The 16,996-nt window shown below is 33.6% G+C and overlaps 1 protein-coding gene across 2 annotated transcripts; it reads right to left on the minus strand.

The window, feature by feature from the left end:
* Positions 1-630: 630 nt before the first annotated feature.
* LOC129790045 (apoptosis-resistant E3 ubiquitin protein ligase 1) lies at positions 631-15,610 on the minus strand. Of its 2 annotated transcripts, none has more exons than XM_055827223.1 (9): positions 15,340-15,610; positions 7,206-7,362; positions 5,077-6,065; positions 4,365-4,501; positions 4,174-4,248; positions 2,289-2,921; positions 1,836-2,159; positions 1,574-1,768; positions 631-1,481 (listed from the first exon to the last, which is right to left on the minus strand). In XM_055827223.1, the coding sequence occupies exons 1-9, from the start codon at positions 15,527-15,529 to the stop codon at positions 1,311-1,313; spliced, it is 2,871 nt and encodes a 956-aa protein (XP_055683198.1). In that variant the 5' UTR covers positions 15,530-15,610; the 3' UTR covers positions 631-1,310. The 2 variants fall into 2 exon arrangements, with proteins under 2 accessions (XP_055683198.1, XP_055683199.1); XM_055827224.1 differs by lacking the exon at positions 15,340-15,610 and adding an exon at positions 12,625-14,037.
* Between the last annotated feature and the right edge of the window lie 1,386 nt (positions 15,611-16,996).

Consider the following 16,996-nt stretch of genomic DNA (forward strand, 5'->3'; position numbering starts at 1 on the left):
TTGGCCATTTAACAAGAGTACAAGCAAATTTCGAATTTTTGGTTTCAAAATTAGCTTGAAAATCGCTTTTGAAAGTCCCCGAGTTTCCAAAATAACGTGACCATCCCTTACATGTTCATAATACGAAAAATTGGAAAAATTCATGATGTGTTATATCATAAAAATTTTAGTATTAAAACAAAATTAATAGAAGGCTAAAAAAAGTTATTCCGCAATTTACTAAAGAAAGTAGGAAAAAAAAATTTTTCAAGCAGAGAACGAGCTTAAAAATTAAAATTAAAATACTCAGGATTTCTTTTTTTAAACAAAAAATTAAATGTTTTTAATCAACAATTTCGCAAATTCATTAATTTTATGCAATATTTTTTTACGAAAAAAATCAAACTAAATTCCAAAAGTAAAGCTTTATTATGAATAAACGGAATAAACTATCAGTAGGGGTAATTTGCAGTTGCCCACTCAGGTTGAACTTTTACTGGAATTCCTTTATCATGCTTACCTTTCATATAACAGGGGGGTATTGATCGTCTCTTTCGTGGAAATGCCTGAAATCATAAACACGGCCATCCCACCTTGATTGAGGGGTGTCGAAATGTTGGGATAAAATGTAAAGTAATTTCACAAAATTCCTTTTATCGCGATTCAACAATATTTTATTTGAGTAATTTCTCTCTTTCGTTCTCTCAATAAATATTTCACTACATTCTAATATTGTATAATTTATAATTCTCATCAATATAGGGAGAAGGAAATTTATTTCTTTTTTTTATTTTCTTCTTTAATCTCATCGAGAAAGTCAATAAGTGATTTTCATTTCTGTATTTTGTTGTGAATTGTATCTTTTTTTCATTTTGATAATATCACAGAGAATAATCTTCGTGGTTTGTTTTTCACTTTTTCTTCCTCTTTTATTTTAAAGAGTTCGTGGATGATATTGCCTGATTAAATGAAATGTATCGGGTGTTCTATCTTTCCTGACTTTTTTTGGTGTCTCTAATGATGAAAGTTAAGGCAATTCTACTATTTCTAGGCAGTTCAAATGAGTTAGTGTTTCTGTTTATCGCTGAAACAATTGTTTTTTTTCTTAATCTTTCCTCTCAAATACTTCACGCAATTTATTGCTACATGAAAAGTCATTCGGAATGTTACCATCTTAAAAAAGCCAAAAAAATCCTACTGTTCTAAAATTTTTAATTTCTACGATTAAATTTGCGATTGAAACGCTAAAAGGGGACCAAAAAATTATGTGGCAACTTTTTCTTCGCTCCTCAATTCGCAATCTCTCAACCACATTCTTGTATATCTCTAAATTAAACCATTCCAAAACCTTCGGTACCCTCACTAATTGCAATGAGAAGAGCACGCTCAAAGTGCTCATAGCTTTCGTAGTCTGGCAAACAGAGTTGATTGAAACATGTGTGTGCCGTAGGGAGGTTTCCAAACGTTGGCGCTGCTGTTATTTGAAAGCGAGGATTCAATTCCTGCAAGAATAAATACAGAGCTTTGGTGAGCTTTCACTGAGCTTTTCGTATTCTGTGAATTAAGTAGATAGGGGTGGAATATGTATATGTACCTGAAAACCTCCAGGTGGAAGTTGAGAACAGCCAGTTGTGAACTGCAGCAAACGAGCCATTTCAGTTTGATTCCAGTTACTAATTGCAGCCCAAAACCAACCCAGGACACGGCGGAATTCTGCAGAATTTCCATTCACAATATGATGAGCACGGAAGTCAGCAATTGAGTATTCTCCTGTTCCGCAGAGGAGAAGCTACAATTTTTTTAAATTTTGTATTATTTTTTTTAAATGTGTAATAATTAAAATTTTAAAAATATACCTCCAATTCATTCTCATCGAATATGCTTAGCAGATTATCGGGAATAATCCCATTGAGACCCTTGAGAAAACTATCAACCTCCTCACGTACATTATTGCAGAGACGCTGCTGCGCTAGGGCATCCAAATATTGACACTTTGTGGCATTTGTCACACGCACTTTGGCACCATTCGGAATCAATTCCACGGTTTTGCTCAATTGGCCTGAGGAGTCGTAGACCTCCTCCACAAAATACAACTCCAAACTATCGCTATGATCCAAATCCGTATCCAAGATGTATTTTATCTTTGATAAATAGAGATCTGGATCGTCTTGCTCAAAATACTGCAAAAAAAAAGAAAATCATTCATCAAAAAATCATGAATTAAAAAAAAATCAACGAAAACATAAAGCTGTGTTTGTGAAAAGTTCTTTGGAAATTGGTGATATTCTCAATTTAAACTAATATTGTACCTTGTAATGAACTCTGAGTCCTATAAGTTGAGCTAGGAAGCTTCTACTGAATCTGGCACGCACAAGCTGGCGGTAGGATCCTCCGAGAGCGCTCTCATAGAGGCACTTTCCTACAACTTTACCAGCAAATTCGAAATGTTTCAGCTTAAGATTGGGTGGTCGGTTGGGATTGGGATGAACTAAAGCTTGGCGTTTATCGTGGAATGCACAGAAGAGGCCTCCGCGTGGATCAAAAAGGGCACTGCAGATCAATTCAAACCATTCTCGTCGCAAGCCACCCCAATCGATACCTTGCTCACCTTGGAATGTTACTTCAAAATTACCACACCAATCAGACACGGAAAATCCTTTGGTAGCCTTCATTGAGGACTCCAGTATCTTATCTCGTTGCACCTTGAGTGCCAATTTCTCGTGATAGTAGTGAGAATGGAATTTACGAACTTCGTGGTAGAAGAAGTCCTGCTTATCTTTGAATGTCTCCGATCCGCCGATATTCTTGAGGAGGAAATGAGTAAAGGTAGCTGCTATGACATTCCTATCGCGCGATGCTAATTCAATCTTTGGCTGAGAGCCATCATCAATAATAAACACCGATCCGTGATTTTGACCAGCAGTTTGTGGCAGAAAATGGAACTGTTGAATTTGAGAGAAAAAATGAGAATTTTTAAATGTGTCTTAAAGAAAATTTCAGCATAAAAAAAGAATAACTTTGGAGCTAATTCTGGCAAAAATATTTTCTTTTCTTTTCTTACAATTCGTGAGTTATAAGGTTTTATGGCATTCTCACAAAAAAAACTTATAAATTTGTAAGATCTAAAAAGTTTCACAGTTCAACTTTTAGACCACGTCGCGAGAAACATTTTTGCTATAATAGAAAAGAAAAGGTTTTGGTATTCCGGCCGAATTTTTTCTTATAACTTGTAAGAAAATCTTACAAAATCATATGTTTTATAAGGACCTGCAGAGGTGCTTTTTCAATCTTTTTGCGAGTTTTGTGTCTATAGAAACATGATTCATCGTCATTGTTGGCAGCAATTGACTACTTTGACGATTATTCTACATGAATCTGAGTGTTTAGAATTGTTTTAGGTTTTTTTTAACACAAAAATAATGTGAATTATGTGGAAAAAAATTGACCATTTTTCGTCATTTACGGCAATAAACGTAATTACTTTCTAGAGATATTTCCGTTTCATTTATATATTCCGTTTCACTGCCAATTGATGATTTATTGGATTTAGTGGATGAACATGAGGCATATGCCGTATCTTCACATGCATTAAAGGACATTTTCCAAACAATAAAAATCAAATTGTTAGAGTATGAAAAAGAACTTTATTTCAGGAGGCTCTGAATTTGGCTCGAAGAATTTAAATTTCCGCAAACAGACGTCAGAATCCGAAACGAGTGCCCCTGTATTCATTCTGCCTAGGAGTAGTCCGGGTATATCCTTCCCGGAAGCTCCAGATGATTTTAATTTATAACAATTTTTTTCACCGAAATCTAGAATAAAAACGAAAAAAACTTCCTTTTATTTTACTTTGTAAAAAAAGAAATAGCAATATGCGGGGAAACATAAAATATTACCAAAATTCCAGAATAATCGATTGTTTTGTGTTGATAAATTCACTTAATTTTAACCTCTTTTTCTTTATTTACATAAACTTATTTCACTTCGTCTATCTTCGGTTTCACTTCGTTTGATAAAACTTAAATTTTAACAGCGACATCTGTTTTCGTGTTCTAATTTCGGAGGTTTGTGTATGTGTTACTATAAAAGAATGAAAAAGAAATTTTTGTGGGAATGCCAAATCTTACAAAATCCCTTGTAAGACGAAATAGATAGAAAAGAAAATATTTTTGTCAGAATAAGCTCCTTTATTACCTTCGTGGATGGGCAAAGTCGAAAAGTGGCAATTCTTTTAGGGATGAATTTCAAAATCAATTCCTTAATTGTAATCTAAAAATGAACATAAAAAATATTTTAAATTTACTTCAAAGATCCTCTATACTATTAAAAATATTTTCTTTATGTTCAGAAGTTAAAAATTTTTATTACAAAAATTATTTACTTACTTGCTTTGGACCGATGTAGCACAATACTTTCCGTGGTTTTGTTTTAATTTGCCCATAAATACTTATTAATTTTGCTTCATAGCAGATATTGTGCTTCCTGGACGCAATGTTTTTGTGCACAAGGGTGGTATCGCTACCTAGAATTGAATATATGTTAATTATTATTTAATTCCTTATTTCTTTTGCTCTATATAAGTTTGAAAATTAAACATAACGTGCTGTTTTTAAATTAATGAAAGCTTTTGAAGCGTTTTTATTTTTTAATTTGTACATTGGGCCTAATTCAGCGACCAAGAAACCCTTAAAATCTTTGAATTTTGTACTGAAATTTCAAGATTTCAAGCGAATTTCAAGGGTTTCTTGGTCGCTGAATAAGGCCCATTATCTAGTTTTTTTTTTGTTTTTGGACCAAACTTGAATTTTTATTAAACTCGTAATTTTATATTAAAAATTAATGCCTTATTGATAATTTAATTTAAAAAAAAACGACAAACGTTATTGAGATAACTACTTAATAACCAAAATAACATAAAAATTAAATGCATTTTTGATCATAACTTTTCAGTATCAGATTAGGCAATTGTAGAACTAATAAAACTTTCATTATTGAATTTGCAATTTAATAAAAGTTATCTTTTTTAATGTTATGATACAACCTCAAAAATATATTTAAAATAAAATAAAAATATATATATAAGTATTATTAACTCACTGCTCAATACAATGATATCAAAGTCCCCATTGGGTAGTTTCTGGTCCTCATAATTGAATATTGCTTTTAGGCATATGGGTTCCGGAAAGAGGGCCGTAACTGTGACGCGTGAATTGACCTTATCGTAGGCCATGGTGAGGGCACTGCTTAACTTTTCTGCCGGTTGACCACTGAGGTCAAATATGTCGATCCGATAGCCTTTTACCGGATCGTCGTCATTGCCAAATGTACATGCATTCCCGTATTCATCTCGTGGTTCAATGTGCAATAGGGTAGGTGCTCCAGCTGAGCACACCACCGTATTGGCAGGTCGAATGAGCCTAGAACGGCGAGCATCCATCTTTCCGGGGATGAAGGTCTTGAGGAATGGACTGCCAGCAATGTGGCTGGAGCCGATGAGAACGGAAATCTTGTACTGTCCCGCAGTACGTACGGTGAATTTAACTTTGGCGATATTGGCGTTGTTGGGATCCGTCCCCCCTAGGGAGTTGAGAGTCACAACCTTTCTTGTTCCCTGGCACACTTCAACGAAGAATTGATCTGTATCGCAGATCGGGTATGGTTGCCCATTGCGTTGGTAGAAACGCACAGTGAAGCACATAGTTTCGCCCACAACATGCGGATCAGTCCAGTCGAACTGAACTTTGCAATTAGCCGGCAGCAGGTACTTTCCCGTGACATACTGCAGGAGTGAGTGGCGTGCTTCTGGTGCCAATGAGGGTTGTGTCATTGCAGCAAGTGTAACGAGACCCGCCACGGAGACGGACACCACCAACATCCCACCCCATGTCCATGCATCCTGATGCTGAGACGATTTTACAACTGTCGACCATAGATTGGCTTTCAGTGTCTCCAACTGGGGCTTTGATGTTGGCAAACTCTGCCGTGCTTCGGACCACACGGACCAATCTTTGCCAAGAATTTGACGAGCACGTGGGTCCTCGAGCCAATATACATCTTCCAGTGACACCACCTCAACGCCCACCAATCTGCAATTGAATAATAAATTGTATTAGAGGACTATCCAATTCTTGCAACTCTGCAACGTGACACAAAAATAATGGAGGTGCGAAATAAAAATTTTACTCTTTCGGAGCTTTATATAATTTTTATATCGAAAAGGATACTCCTCTCGTAGCATTAAATATAAAATATCCTAAAGCTTTTTTTTTTTATTCTATAGAAAGGATCTTTTTGTAGTGGAATGTAAATCATGATGAAAATATGTTGGTGGCTTTTTATGTTTTTTTTTGCCTAATTTAATAAATTTAATATACTTATTGAAAATCTATTAACATAATTCTGTTGCCATAAAGATATCAGCTCAGTCATTCTGTTTGTTGTTTGAAAACACATTAAAATTATAATATAAGCTCTGTGTTGAGGTGAATTTCTCATGTTTGGTACGATTAGATAAAGAAATGCGCAACAAAATACGAAATATTATGCTTGTAAATTAGACTGTGAATCATATAATGAAGAAATTTTAATTTAATGTATTAAATTTTTATTTCTGCATTGACATCATTTTTCGCCACATGTTTGGCATTTTTCCCTTACTAAATTTTCCTATAATAGTATTTTATATATGAAAAGTTTTGTAGATCATCTGGAACTCCGTGTTCGACATCGTTTATCGAATGGAGCTATTTCAAGCACCCATTAGTTGGTGCTAAAAGTGCTAAAAGCATGCTTAGCCCAACAGAGTGTGTTCTTTGGGGTAGTTGGGAATCTTGTAGAAAACTTTCCTCTCTTGGGTTTCTTTTGGTGTATTAGAAGTAATGGCCAAGTCGTGCAATTGTACTGCCGTTTCATCAATTATTATTGATTTTCCTTTTGGTAAATGAATGGTCAGGAGTTTGCTCTGAGAGTGAGTGCCTAACGACTCTGTCAATTTTCACCATGTAGTAAAAAATTTGTTTGGTGTGAACATAAAAAGGCAATTTATAGACTCTGTGGGACTAATTGTGCGGAAAATTAAATAATAATGCACTCCTGCTACGAGCTTATGAATTTTTGTGGATGGATCCCCATTTACCATACTACTCCCAATCACTCCATATGAAAAGTTATTCAGGGGTAATCATGTGTGAGGAATAAGATTATCGAATTAGTTACACTTTACATACCTGGAATAGTGATGTTGCAGTCTATGTTCCTTGAGCCATTCCCTCAATATTAATTTCTGCTGCAAACTCAATGCGGCTCTCTGCAATCTTTTCTCATCGCCTGGCGGCAATTCGGGTAGCCTATCTGGGTCACCACAGCTCGACAACGATGATATTCCTGTGAGGATATTGTAAAAGAGAATTAAATAAACTAACTTATATATATGTATTGATTTCCCAATGAATTTTGGGTACTGGATTTTTGCTATAAATGTATCTCAATTTGCCCTAAATGTAACCCCCGGCACTGATTTCAATGCTTTGTCCAAAATTTTCACCATAAACGACCAAAACAGATCAATTTTGGCTATCGAACATGACACAATATAAATGAATAGTCCCAATTTCTCTTTCAATTCTCCATTGCATATTTGGAAAATAAATTATCGCATGAGAATCAATATTTGGGAGCCAATTCACATATGCATATATAGTTCGAATGCTACCATTTAAGCAAATCTGGCATAGTGTAAAAATGTAAAATTAATCGACGCCTCCTCGCCAGCAATCTGCTGCTATAATGGACATATTAAATTGATATTAAAATCATCTCAAAAATACTTTATGTGTATGTGAGAAAAAACTCAATTGATGAGAAAATAATGACAATGTGTGTTTGGGAATACAAACTGAACCCCTACCCTTTCTTTGCAGGATGTGTGGGTGGTAAATTGATGTAATTTTCCCCCTTGACATTTGACTTTTAAATGTTACTCACTATCGCAAGGTCATTTTGAATTTTTAGATTGTAAAATACATTCCACCCCCAAGAAAAATGTTATGTATAGTAAAGAAAATTATATGGGTAACATAAATTTTTAAAACAGCTTGGATAAAACCTTAATAATTGCTACAGTTTTTTTTATCATAGAGATCTCTAACTCCATGGAGCATATAACTTTAAAGTAAGTATACGGTATCCTTGTGCTAGGTGAAATTATAAATTAATTTTCGCTTTATGTTGAAAAGACATTTAAATTCAATTTTATGTTTTTTTCTTTATTTCTTTTTTTTCCATAAACAAATAAATTGAGTTTCATAAAATATTGCTCCCTTATTTGATTTTCAGATTTAAAAAAAAATGCACAAGAACTTCCTTCTCACATTTCCTTTTTGGCATGTGATGCATACATGTTGAAAAAAAAATCGCGAGGCAATAAAAACCGGCGCTTTTGTTGCTTTTATTGTTATTAGCAAATGGATTTCGATTCACTTGAATACGATACCGATGGAAGGAGAAGTGTGGAAAAGGAATCCCCAACACGCAATATTTTCCACAAACATGAAAATCCAACCGAGTGATGGTGAATCCTTGAATAAATCCATCTTCCTTCCGCTTCAATTTTTTTCTGTTTCATTTTCGTTTTCACTGTTCTGAGACTTGGTGGTGCCTTTCAAAAGAAATCTGTCGTCGTCACAATGTTGAATGCTTCACCATGTCTATGTATATAGTATGTATGTATGTTCAGACGTAAATTAATAATTTGGCAAAAGGGAAAATGAGGCACACACGCCAAATAAACAAAGCAAAAAACAAAATTGTAAGGTCAAAAAATTCCACATGCTGGGAAAATAAGTTAAAGCTGGGGGTATAATCTGATGAGCTTCAGCGTGTGTCTCATAGCATTTGGAGAGAAACGAGACAGCGAGATCTGTGGTGTCACAGAATCAACAAACACAATTTTGAATTTGCATATATGGTACATAATGCAGGATATACTAGCTCAAATATTTCCAAACAAACTGAATAAGCAAATTCTCATTTCTCTGAACGTATTATTAGCCATTCCATTATATCTAACACGATATAGGTCTTGCCGACTAGGCTATGTCTAATTTGATTAATTGTGAGACGCTTTTCCCACTTTATTCAACTAGCAAACAACGCGAAAGCTCTGAACCTCGCTATTATGGTTTCGTGTTGAGTGAAAGGCAACAGTGTGCAACTTAATGAGTAACTGGAGAAGAAAATCCTTTTTAACTACTTGAGCTACAAGAAAATAGTCCAAATTACAAATTTCCATCTGTTTCTACTTCTCGACAACTTTTCCTCCTATAAGCTTGTTCTTGGTGACACATAAAGTTTGTAAACGTTTATTTCGTTTTCAAGGAAAATACTTTTATGTTCTAAATGCGACTTTAAATTAGTGTTCACCACTTGTATCGTAATCCAAAATGCTTCAGTGTAAAAGTTGTTTCATATATTGGATAAAGTGGTGCTTTTTATTAAATGGAACACTTCAAACTACAAGAGGACGATTCTGCAAGAAATAGCAACGTGTTAGCAATCAAGCTTTAACATTTTCTTAGTGATAAAAAGTAACTAAATATATTTTTTAAAGGTTAAAACATTATTTATTACCTTCATTTTCATAGAAAAATTAGAAAAAATTCTAGATGGAGACGCCTGGTGGCTACGTGGCGCCATTAAAGTTCATATCCCATTAGTATACCTACATACGTCTTATGTAAAGAAATGTTTCAAGAATTCCATGAAGAATAACTCTGGGTGCTCTTAACATTAAAATTTCGTATTATTGCGCGAAAAAGTTATAAATTTGTCCCATTAATAAATCATTTTTACAGCGTGAAGAATGACTCTTGAGCACTTTCATGAGGAAGAGTGCACCATATGGCCTTTTGGTACATTGTCATTGAGAATTACTTGAGCTTAATTATTCACAGGTGAAAAAGCTAACGTGAATATCAGCATTTTCCATCGGTACAGTTCTTCCCTTATATAGAAACACCCTTCAAGGACAATTCCGATAAATTTTTCACACGCCATCCACGACAGTGGTATAACTCCCACGAGAGTATGGGGTACGACTACCCTGCTTTTACCTTGCTCGCACAACAAGCGGTACATCAGCAATTGAATCATCTAATAAATTTATCAATAGAAAGTAATTTGTCTTTACAAATGGCTATAGAATACCTCACACCCCACTGCTGTGGACACTGAATAACTATATATAGATTCATTAGAAGAAAAACTTTCGCCTACATTAAACTTTGTGAAAAACTAAAAGTATTTAGACGAAGGAAAATTAAATTGTCAAGTTTGAGCAAAAAAAAGGAAATGGAAAGAAACTAAATGCGGGAGTAAATGAGATTAAGATGGGACCTATATTAAGGAATTTCCATCAAATAAATAAGAAGATAAGAGTTTTCTATATAAGTTTGACATGATAAAAGTATAAACTCTGGAAAGTTTTAAATCTCATTTTCACAAACTTTTATCTACCTTTTCTTCATATAGAAAAATTATAGGGCGGGAACTGTTTTTTTGAATGTTTTTTTTAATAAGTCATTACTTAAAACCGGTAAGACTTTAAAATTAGGAATATTAATTGTTTTCATACCATAACTAAAATGTATATTTTCTCATACTATATAAAACATTTTTTGTGTGTAACATAAATAAAGAATTGTCATAAAGAGAATGTTTTTATTTATTATCCTCCATCAAATTCCAGATAAGAATTTATTTGTTTTTTTTTTAGTTAATTATAGTTGTTAAAACAAATTAGGTTTATAATACTACTTGATAAAAATTTTACAAGTGGTCTACTTTCTCCAAAATCTTATATTTTAGCAAGTCATAAATTAATAAAGAAAAATTAGGGTCATTAAAATAAATTAGTTCAAGTCAATACACAACGTTTCAAATTTGATACGATTTTCTTCCTGGTAAGTACATATGGCACATCCATGGCACCTGTTGTTAAGAAGTGAAGTAATGTTTTCCAATAAAATTTTAAGAATTTTCTCTGAGAATTTGCAGAAATGATTGACGATTTGGGGTAGAAGGCGCGTGGCCAAGTGGAAAATTGTGGTTTGCAGTTTAAACATTTTCGTGTGCTTTTGCAACATAAAATTGCAGAATTGTGTCCTATTACATGGCACTGGCCTCATAAATAACTTGTACGTTAGGTTCAGGTGGTGCCCATAAATACATTTGTAAAGTAACACACAGTCACATTAATGTTGTTTAGTTCATATGCATCAGACTATTATTTATCATTTTTCGTTTGCACTACCAAATTGCAGCCCAAAATGCTTTCGAGAGATTGTGTAGGAGTATTAAATTCGCCGCAATGTGAATTGCAACTTAATAATAATTAAATTAAATTTATAAGAGTATTATACGGTTATATAATTTAGATAAAGTAGAATATTTAGTATTTGCATACATATAGCCAAGTGGTGCATTGAAATTAAAATCATTGAGATGGTGAGCAGAATCTATACAAGAAAAACAATTATATATGCTCAATGCGACATTTTTTCCTCTTGCCACGATTTTTATGCACCAACTTTGTGCTGCAATGCCCATTTCGATGGTAAGGAGGATAAATCAATGCACAAAAGAAACCTTTTAACTTTCTGGGTGCCAACAATGGGAGCATTCCGCATTGCATGAATTTAAGTATATAGAAAAAAAATAGCCAAGAATTCCACAAGCCAGGATTCATTCTCTGATTGATAGTGTTTCCTTCATGCCTTATGTCCGTTATGTTCTCTGCATCTAAATAGCCCCAGTGATGACCTCAAAAAGTGGTAAAGTTAGCAATTTTTGCATATAACTCCTTTCAGTAACAAGAGAGAACAATGTGAGGGTGGTTTGCCAGCACAACTTTTGGCACGGTAGAATTTCCTTTTAGGAAACAGACATAAACGAAGAACATTGAACACCATAATGGGCGATAACCACTATATATTAAGCAAAATCCACATAATAAGTCCACCTTAATTTATTATTATGTTCCTTATGTTCTTATATTCCCCCAACACTATTGTATCATAAATTATGTTGGATATTTTGTATTTTCTTATGCAACAACATCCCAATTTGGCATTTTCAGTTAGCAAAAATCGAAAAAAAACTCCGAATTTTAACCATTAAAATAAATAAAACTAGCAAAGCTTCGTTGTATGTACTTGACCAAAATCTTGTGACTAATTTTAGAATATCAGGTACAAATCGTAAAAATTTTGGATTTAATAACATTAATTGAAATATTACGCGAGGAAACAATTAAATAGGTAAGTACTTAATTGTCTGAAGTATTTCTAGTTGTTGAGTTAATCCAGTGATTTTGGAACAAGTGCTTTTAGTAAGTTCATGTGTTCTTATGTGCGCAAAATATTATTTTGTATGTCATAAATTCTTTACGTTCACGACGGAATTTATAGTAAATTGATCTATATTCTATATTTTTAAATAATTATTTAATTATACATTTATCTTATCATGTTGCGGAAGAAATACAAATTAAATAAGATATGGTTTGAATTGTATTCAATGTAGGAATGAAAAATATATAGCAACCATGCTTGAGGACAGAAGAAATAGTGAAAAAAAATATTATCATACCTGACGAAGATGAAATGGAATTTCTCATCATTGTCATTCCAATTGAATTTATTTCCGATTCCATTTCGCTGATTTTCAAATTTGTCACGGGTAGATGAACTTTATGGATGGAACTTTAATGGGAATCTCCTTCTTCGTGGACGGTATGAAGGAGTGCATTAACGAAATATAAATTTTCTTCAAAAATTCGATGATTTTCTCTCTATTTTAGCTTTTGGTGATATGCGATGAGGATCACGGCACTGAATTAGTGGAATTACAACCTTTGCTTTTTACATCAAATATTGTAGGTACCTATTTTAGATTGGGCTATATGGCATTTTATTTTTTTCACTTGAATTTATTTCATTTATTGATTTATATTCTTCACGTGGGAGTTTTTAGTTCAAAATAGATTTTTTTGTATCAGTGCTTGTGCGATTATTTTACCAATCAATGTTATTTACTAATTTATTATTAAAATTATTCAGTATATAATTTATTGAAGAGAAAATGACAGAAATGTTCAAAGAAGGAACGTGGAATTTATTGATTTTAAATTAATAAAAATATATAATTTCTCATTGACGGTGGAGATTTGAAAAGGTATATAATATACAATATTTATCACTCAAGAATAAATTGAGTGTAGTGTTGCACGAATTTTCACTTGAATTAATATTGAGGATGGTGACTGTTCACGTCGTTCTGGCTCCCTGCTGTGAGGAGATGCCTCTGTGCTCGTGCTCTTGTGTAAGCTTTCGAGTGTCACATCAAAAGCTCTTCACTCCACAACAAAGGGAACAATATAAAGCTTTTACCATATTGAGAAGGAAAACAACACAATTTTCTCTACCCTTTGTGTTAGTTCACGCATTTTTTTTCATCTATTTTTTTTTCGTTCTTCTTTCTTGCGTGATGAGTCTCTTTGTCTTTGTATCACATAATTCAGTTTTGCACGAAAATTGTTGGACTTCGTTTCGTAATAAAAATTTTCACTGGATGAGAGTGCACGATGGGAAAAAATCCCGGAAATACATGGAGAATAAAAAAAAAGCGAAAAAACTGTCGCGAACTCAGGTCAGACACACAATTGAAAGGTGAACTGAGGTGATGCCCGTCTTTGTGGAAAAAGGGGGGCGCTAGAGGGAATGTGATGTAAACGAATTGAAAACGGAACAATTGCTAAGGGGGAATGTTCATCCGTAGCCAAGGAGCAATGTCTCACGACTGAAACAGCAAGTACTTCGTGCACGGGTCGAGTGGGATTTCATCAATTCCCCTGGCAATCCTCCCCAGGTTTTTATTTGTATGGCGGGAAATACGAGACGCGCAACGTGCTTATCGGATATCTGTGTCACTGTTTAGTTTAGAAACAATTCAAGACGTTGTTCCCATTTTGAATCTTATCATGTGGACGACGTCTTGATAAGATTCTTCACAATAAATCCACAATCACTCATCTTGGCATTATTCAAATAGATAATTTCACATTATACCTCTGCAATTATTCCATGAGCATTCATGTCAACATTTTCCTGCGCATGAGCTTTCTCACTGGTCAATTGATTTCTTCCCCTCGCGCGTGTAGGACGCCAACCGAGGGGTCCATCCATTCACTAAAATTTATACAGACTTCCTTACTCTTCAAGCCACTGTTAATGGAAATCCCTTTGATATACAAAGTGGTAAAGTTAAACACAAACTAATATACATAATGCAAAGGTATTTGTCTTTCCCAATTTGGTTTCATTAACTGATCAATTGGAATTAATTTATGAATTCGATTTTCCATTATTGAAATGTATTAGTCGTATTTTACACACGTAGGCAAGTGATGGAAAATGCTTACTTTAACACATCATTAAACAAAATTACGTTATTGCGGCTAAATAAGGTGCTCAACAGCCAAATCTTTGGTGAAGAAAAATTTAAAAAAATGCGAATATAAAAAATGATTATTTGTATTTTTGAGTACCTACTATACTGTATTTCACAATTTATGTATATTCTTATTATAGTTGCCTGGCTACATAGAAGTAAACATCTAAAAAAAAACAATTTTTCTTAAATTAAAAATTAAAAATTTAAGATTCATCTAAATAAAATATTATATTTCATCGATCTGGAGAGAAGAAAACTTTGTAAATATTTTATAGCTGCAAAAATAAACTTTATAAGTCCAGCTACGTAAAACCACAGAGCAGAGATTTTCGTTCATTTCCTATTCCGGTTAGCTTGTAGTGTTGGAATACGCGGGATCATTAAAATGAATAGCCCTCCTGAGGATTTGTTCTATCCTTGTTGGATACCAACTTTCTCCAAAGTAATTTTTCTTTGCTTAAAAAAAAATTATGTATAGTCCCCCACTGTGAGCATATTGCGATATGAATGTCTATTTACTTTTTTGCTATGTAGAGTAGATATGCCAAGTTTATTACTACACGCAGTTTTGAAAGTTAAATTTACTTCTCACATCCTTTCTTGTTGTTGACCAACCTGTCGGATTCCATGAGTCAGTTTGTATGTTTTTTTTTTCATTTACATATTCAACCAAACCCTCATAATTACAAATTACTTTGTAGCGTGCTTCTAATGGTCATCTAATTAGTCCGCCTCATGCTAAAGAATCTCAGCAATGACGGAACTCGGAAGGATTCATGGATTTTTATTTATTTGAATAAAGTTATCTGTATAGGCAATGGGAAAAAACATTCATGAGCTCATGAGACTTACCTTTCTGTCGGAAAAGGTCCTTGTACTGCCCCAAATCATTCTGATCGAGCCAAGTGTCAACATCGAGGGCAAAATCCCCTTCGGTAGTGTAAAATTTATCCCAAAGACACAAAACAAATTTTCCAAGAGAGAAGGTAAAGAGGAAACTTAGGAGAATTGCACAGCAAATCTTCATGCACCGTATTATCATAATATCTTATCACTTTTGCATTTTATCACTCAACCACTCATTTATGCAGGTAAAAGATATTATTTTGCACGACAGATAGAAAGCACGTCAAGTCTTATCAGAGTATGTGATGATTTGCTCAAATTGTCATCTGCAAATGGTGAGTGTGTTGGAGAGTGCCCATTGGAATAACAACAAATGAGCTTTCCAGCTTTTAACACCCACACATTTTCCAGTTTGGTTTGAATATTCAATAAAGTACGTGAAAAATCATTTTGCATGAAAGCTCCCAAGTAGTGCTGCTTTTATTATCAAAAGCTTCTGATGAAGCTTTTAGATAAAAAGGTTTTTCTTAGGTTTGGATAAAATCCGGATGAAATTGTATTTATAAGAGCTTGAAAGCTTTTAACTGATATCACAACTCTCACTCAAACTGCAAGTTTTTCGTTATTTTTCACGAATCCCCTATTTAGCTATTTAGTACGTAAAAACATGCATCATCTTAGCATTTATCTTCTAAAAGTTATGTGCTTCATTTAATTATAGAAATATTCTAATATAATCATTTAGAATACTGAAAGTTCTAAAAGAAAAATGGATTTTTCCAGTTGAGTACCAGATAAATTGCCAATGTCCTAGAAAAGGCAGAAAAGATCCCTAAATTCCTTTATATTATTTCCTAAATCATTAATTAGACCCATTGATAATAATAATCTTTATTTACGCCACACAAACTAGTGTATGATGGACTATGGAGGTTAGATCCATTGATATTTAGTGTCAAATAAGAAAATGTGTGAAAGAGAGAAATATGTATGTATGTACATATGTATGGGCCTGAGGATTAAAGTAATATAACACAATCACCCTGTTAAAATTAAATTAATAAATAAACTTCTTTGCAATGTAATAAACATATACATATATGTCTATTTTTTTTTAACGTAGTGTGGTGTATTTTCCTGCTGAGTAGTAAAATGTAACATACAGGAGAAATTCCTGGAAACAACACTCACAATATCTTGTTAAAATTTCAGCACCACATTACATATTGATTAAAAGTTAAGCAAGAATTTTCCTGCCTTATTGAATAGTTGCACTACATAACTTTCTCGTCTGTTTGCTTTCATAAACAATTGATAACAATTTAATTGTACACCGCCTGTGAATCGCTTAGTTTCTTATTTTGTTGCACCAAAACCAACACGGAAGTGTTGCTCCAATCCAAAAACTATAGTGCTGCAAGTCGCTTTACTATAGTAGAGTTGGTTGGAGAGGAAAAAAGTTCTATAGGAAAAACCGGAAGCAAGTTTCACGAAGAGAATTAGGTAGCAGAGATTAAAATGCAAAGACAGTTGCAGATCTTTTTGTTTCTCAGCTTGGTGACGACGTTGAAAATGGAGCAAAAACTTTAAAAAGAAACTTACTGAAAATGCATTTTCCTGTTGATATAAAAGAAACGTCGTTAAAGACATTATTGTTGCACGA

Source organism: Lutzomyia longipalpis, chromosome 2, assembly GCF_024334085.1.
Source record: "Lutzomyia longipalpis isolate SR_M1_2022 chromosome 2, ASM2433408v1".
Lineage (NCBI taxonomy): Eukaryota > Metazoa > Arthropoda > Insecta > Diptera > Psychodidae > Lutzomyia > Lutzomyia longipalpis.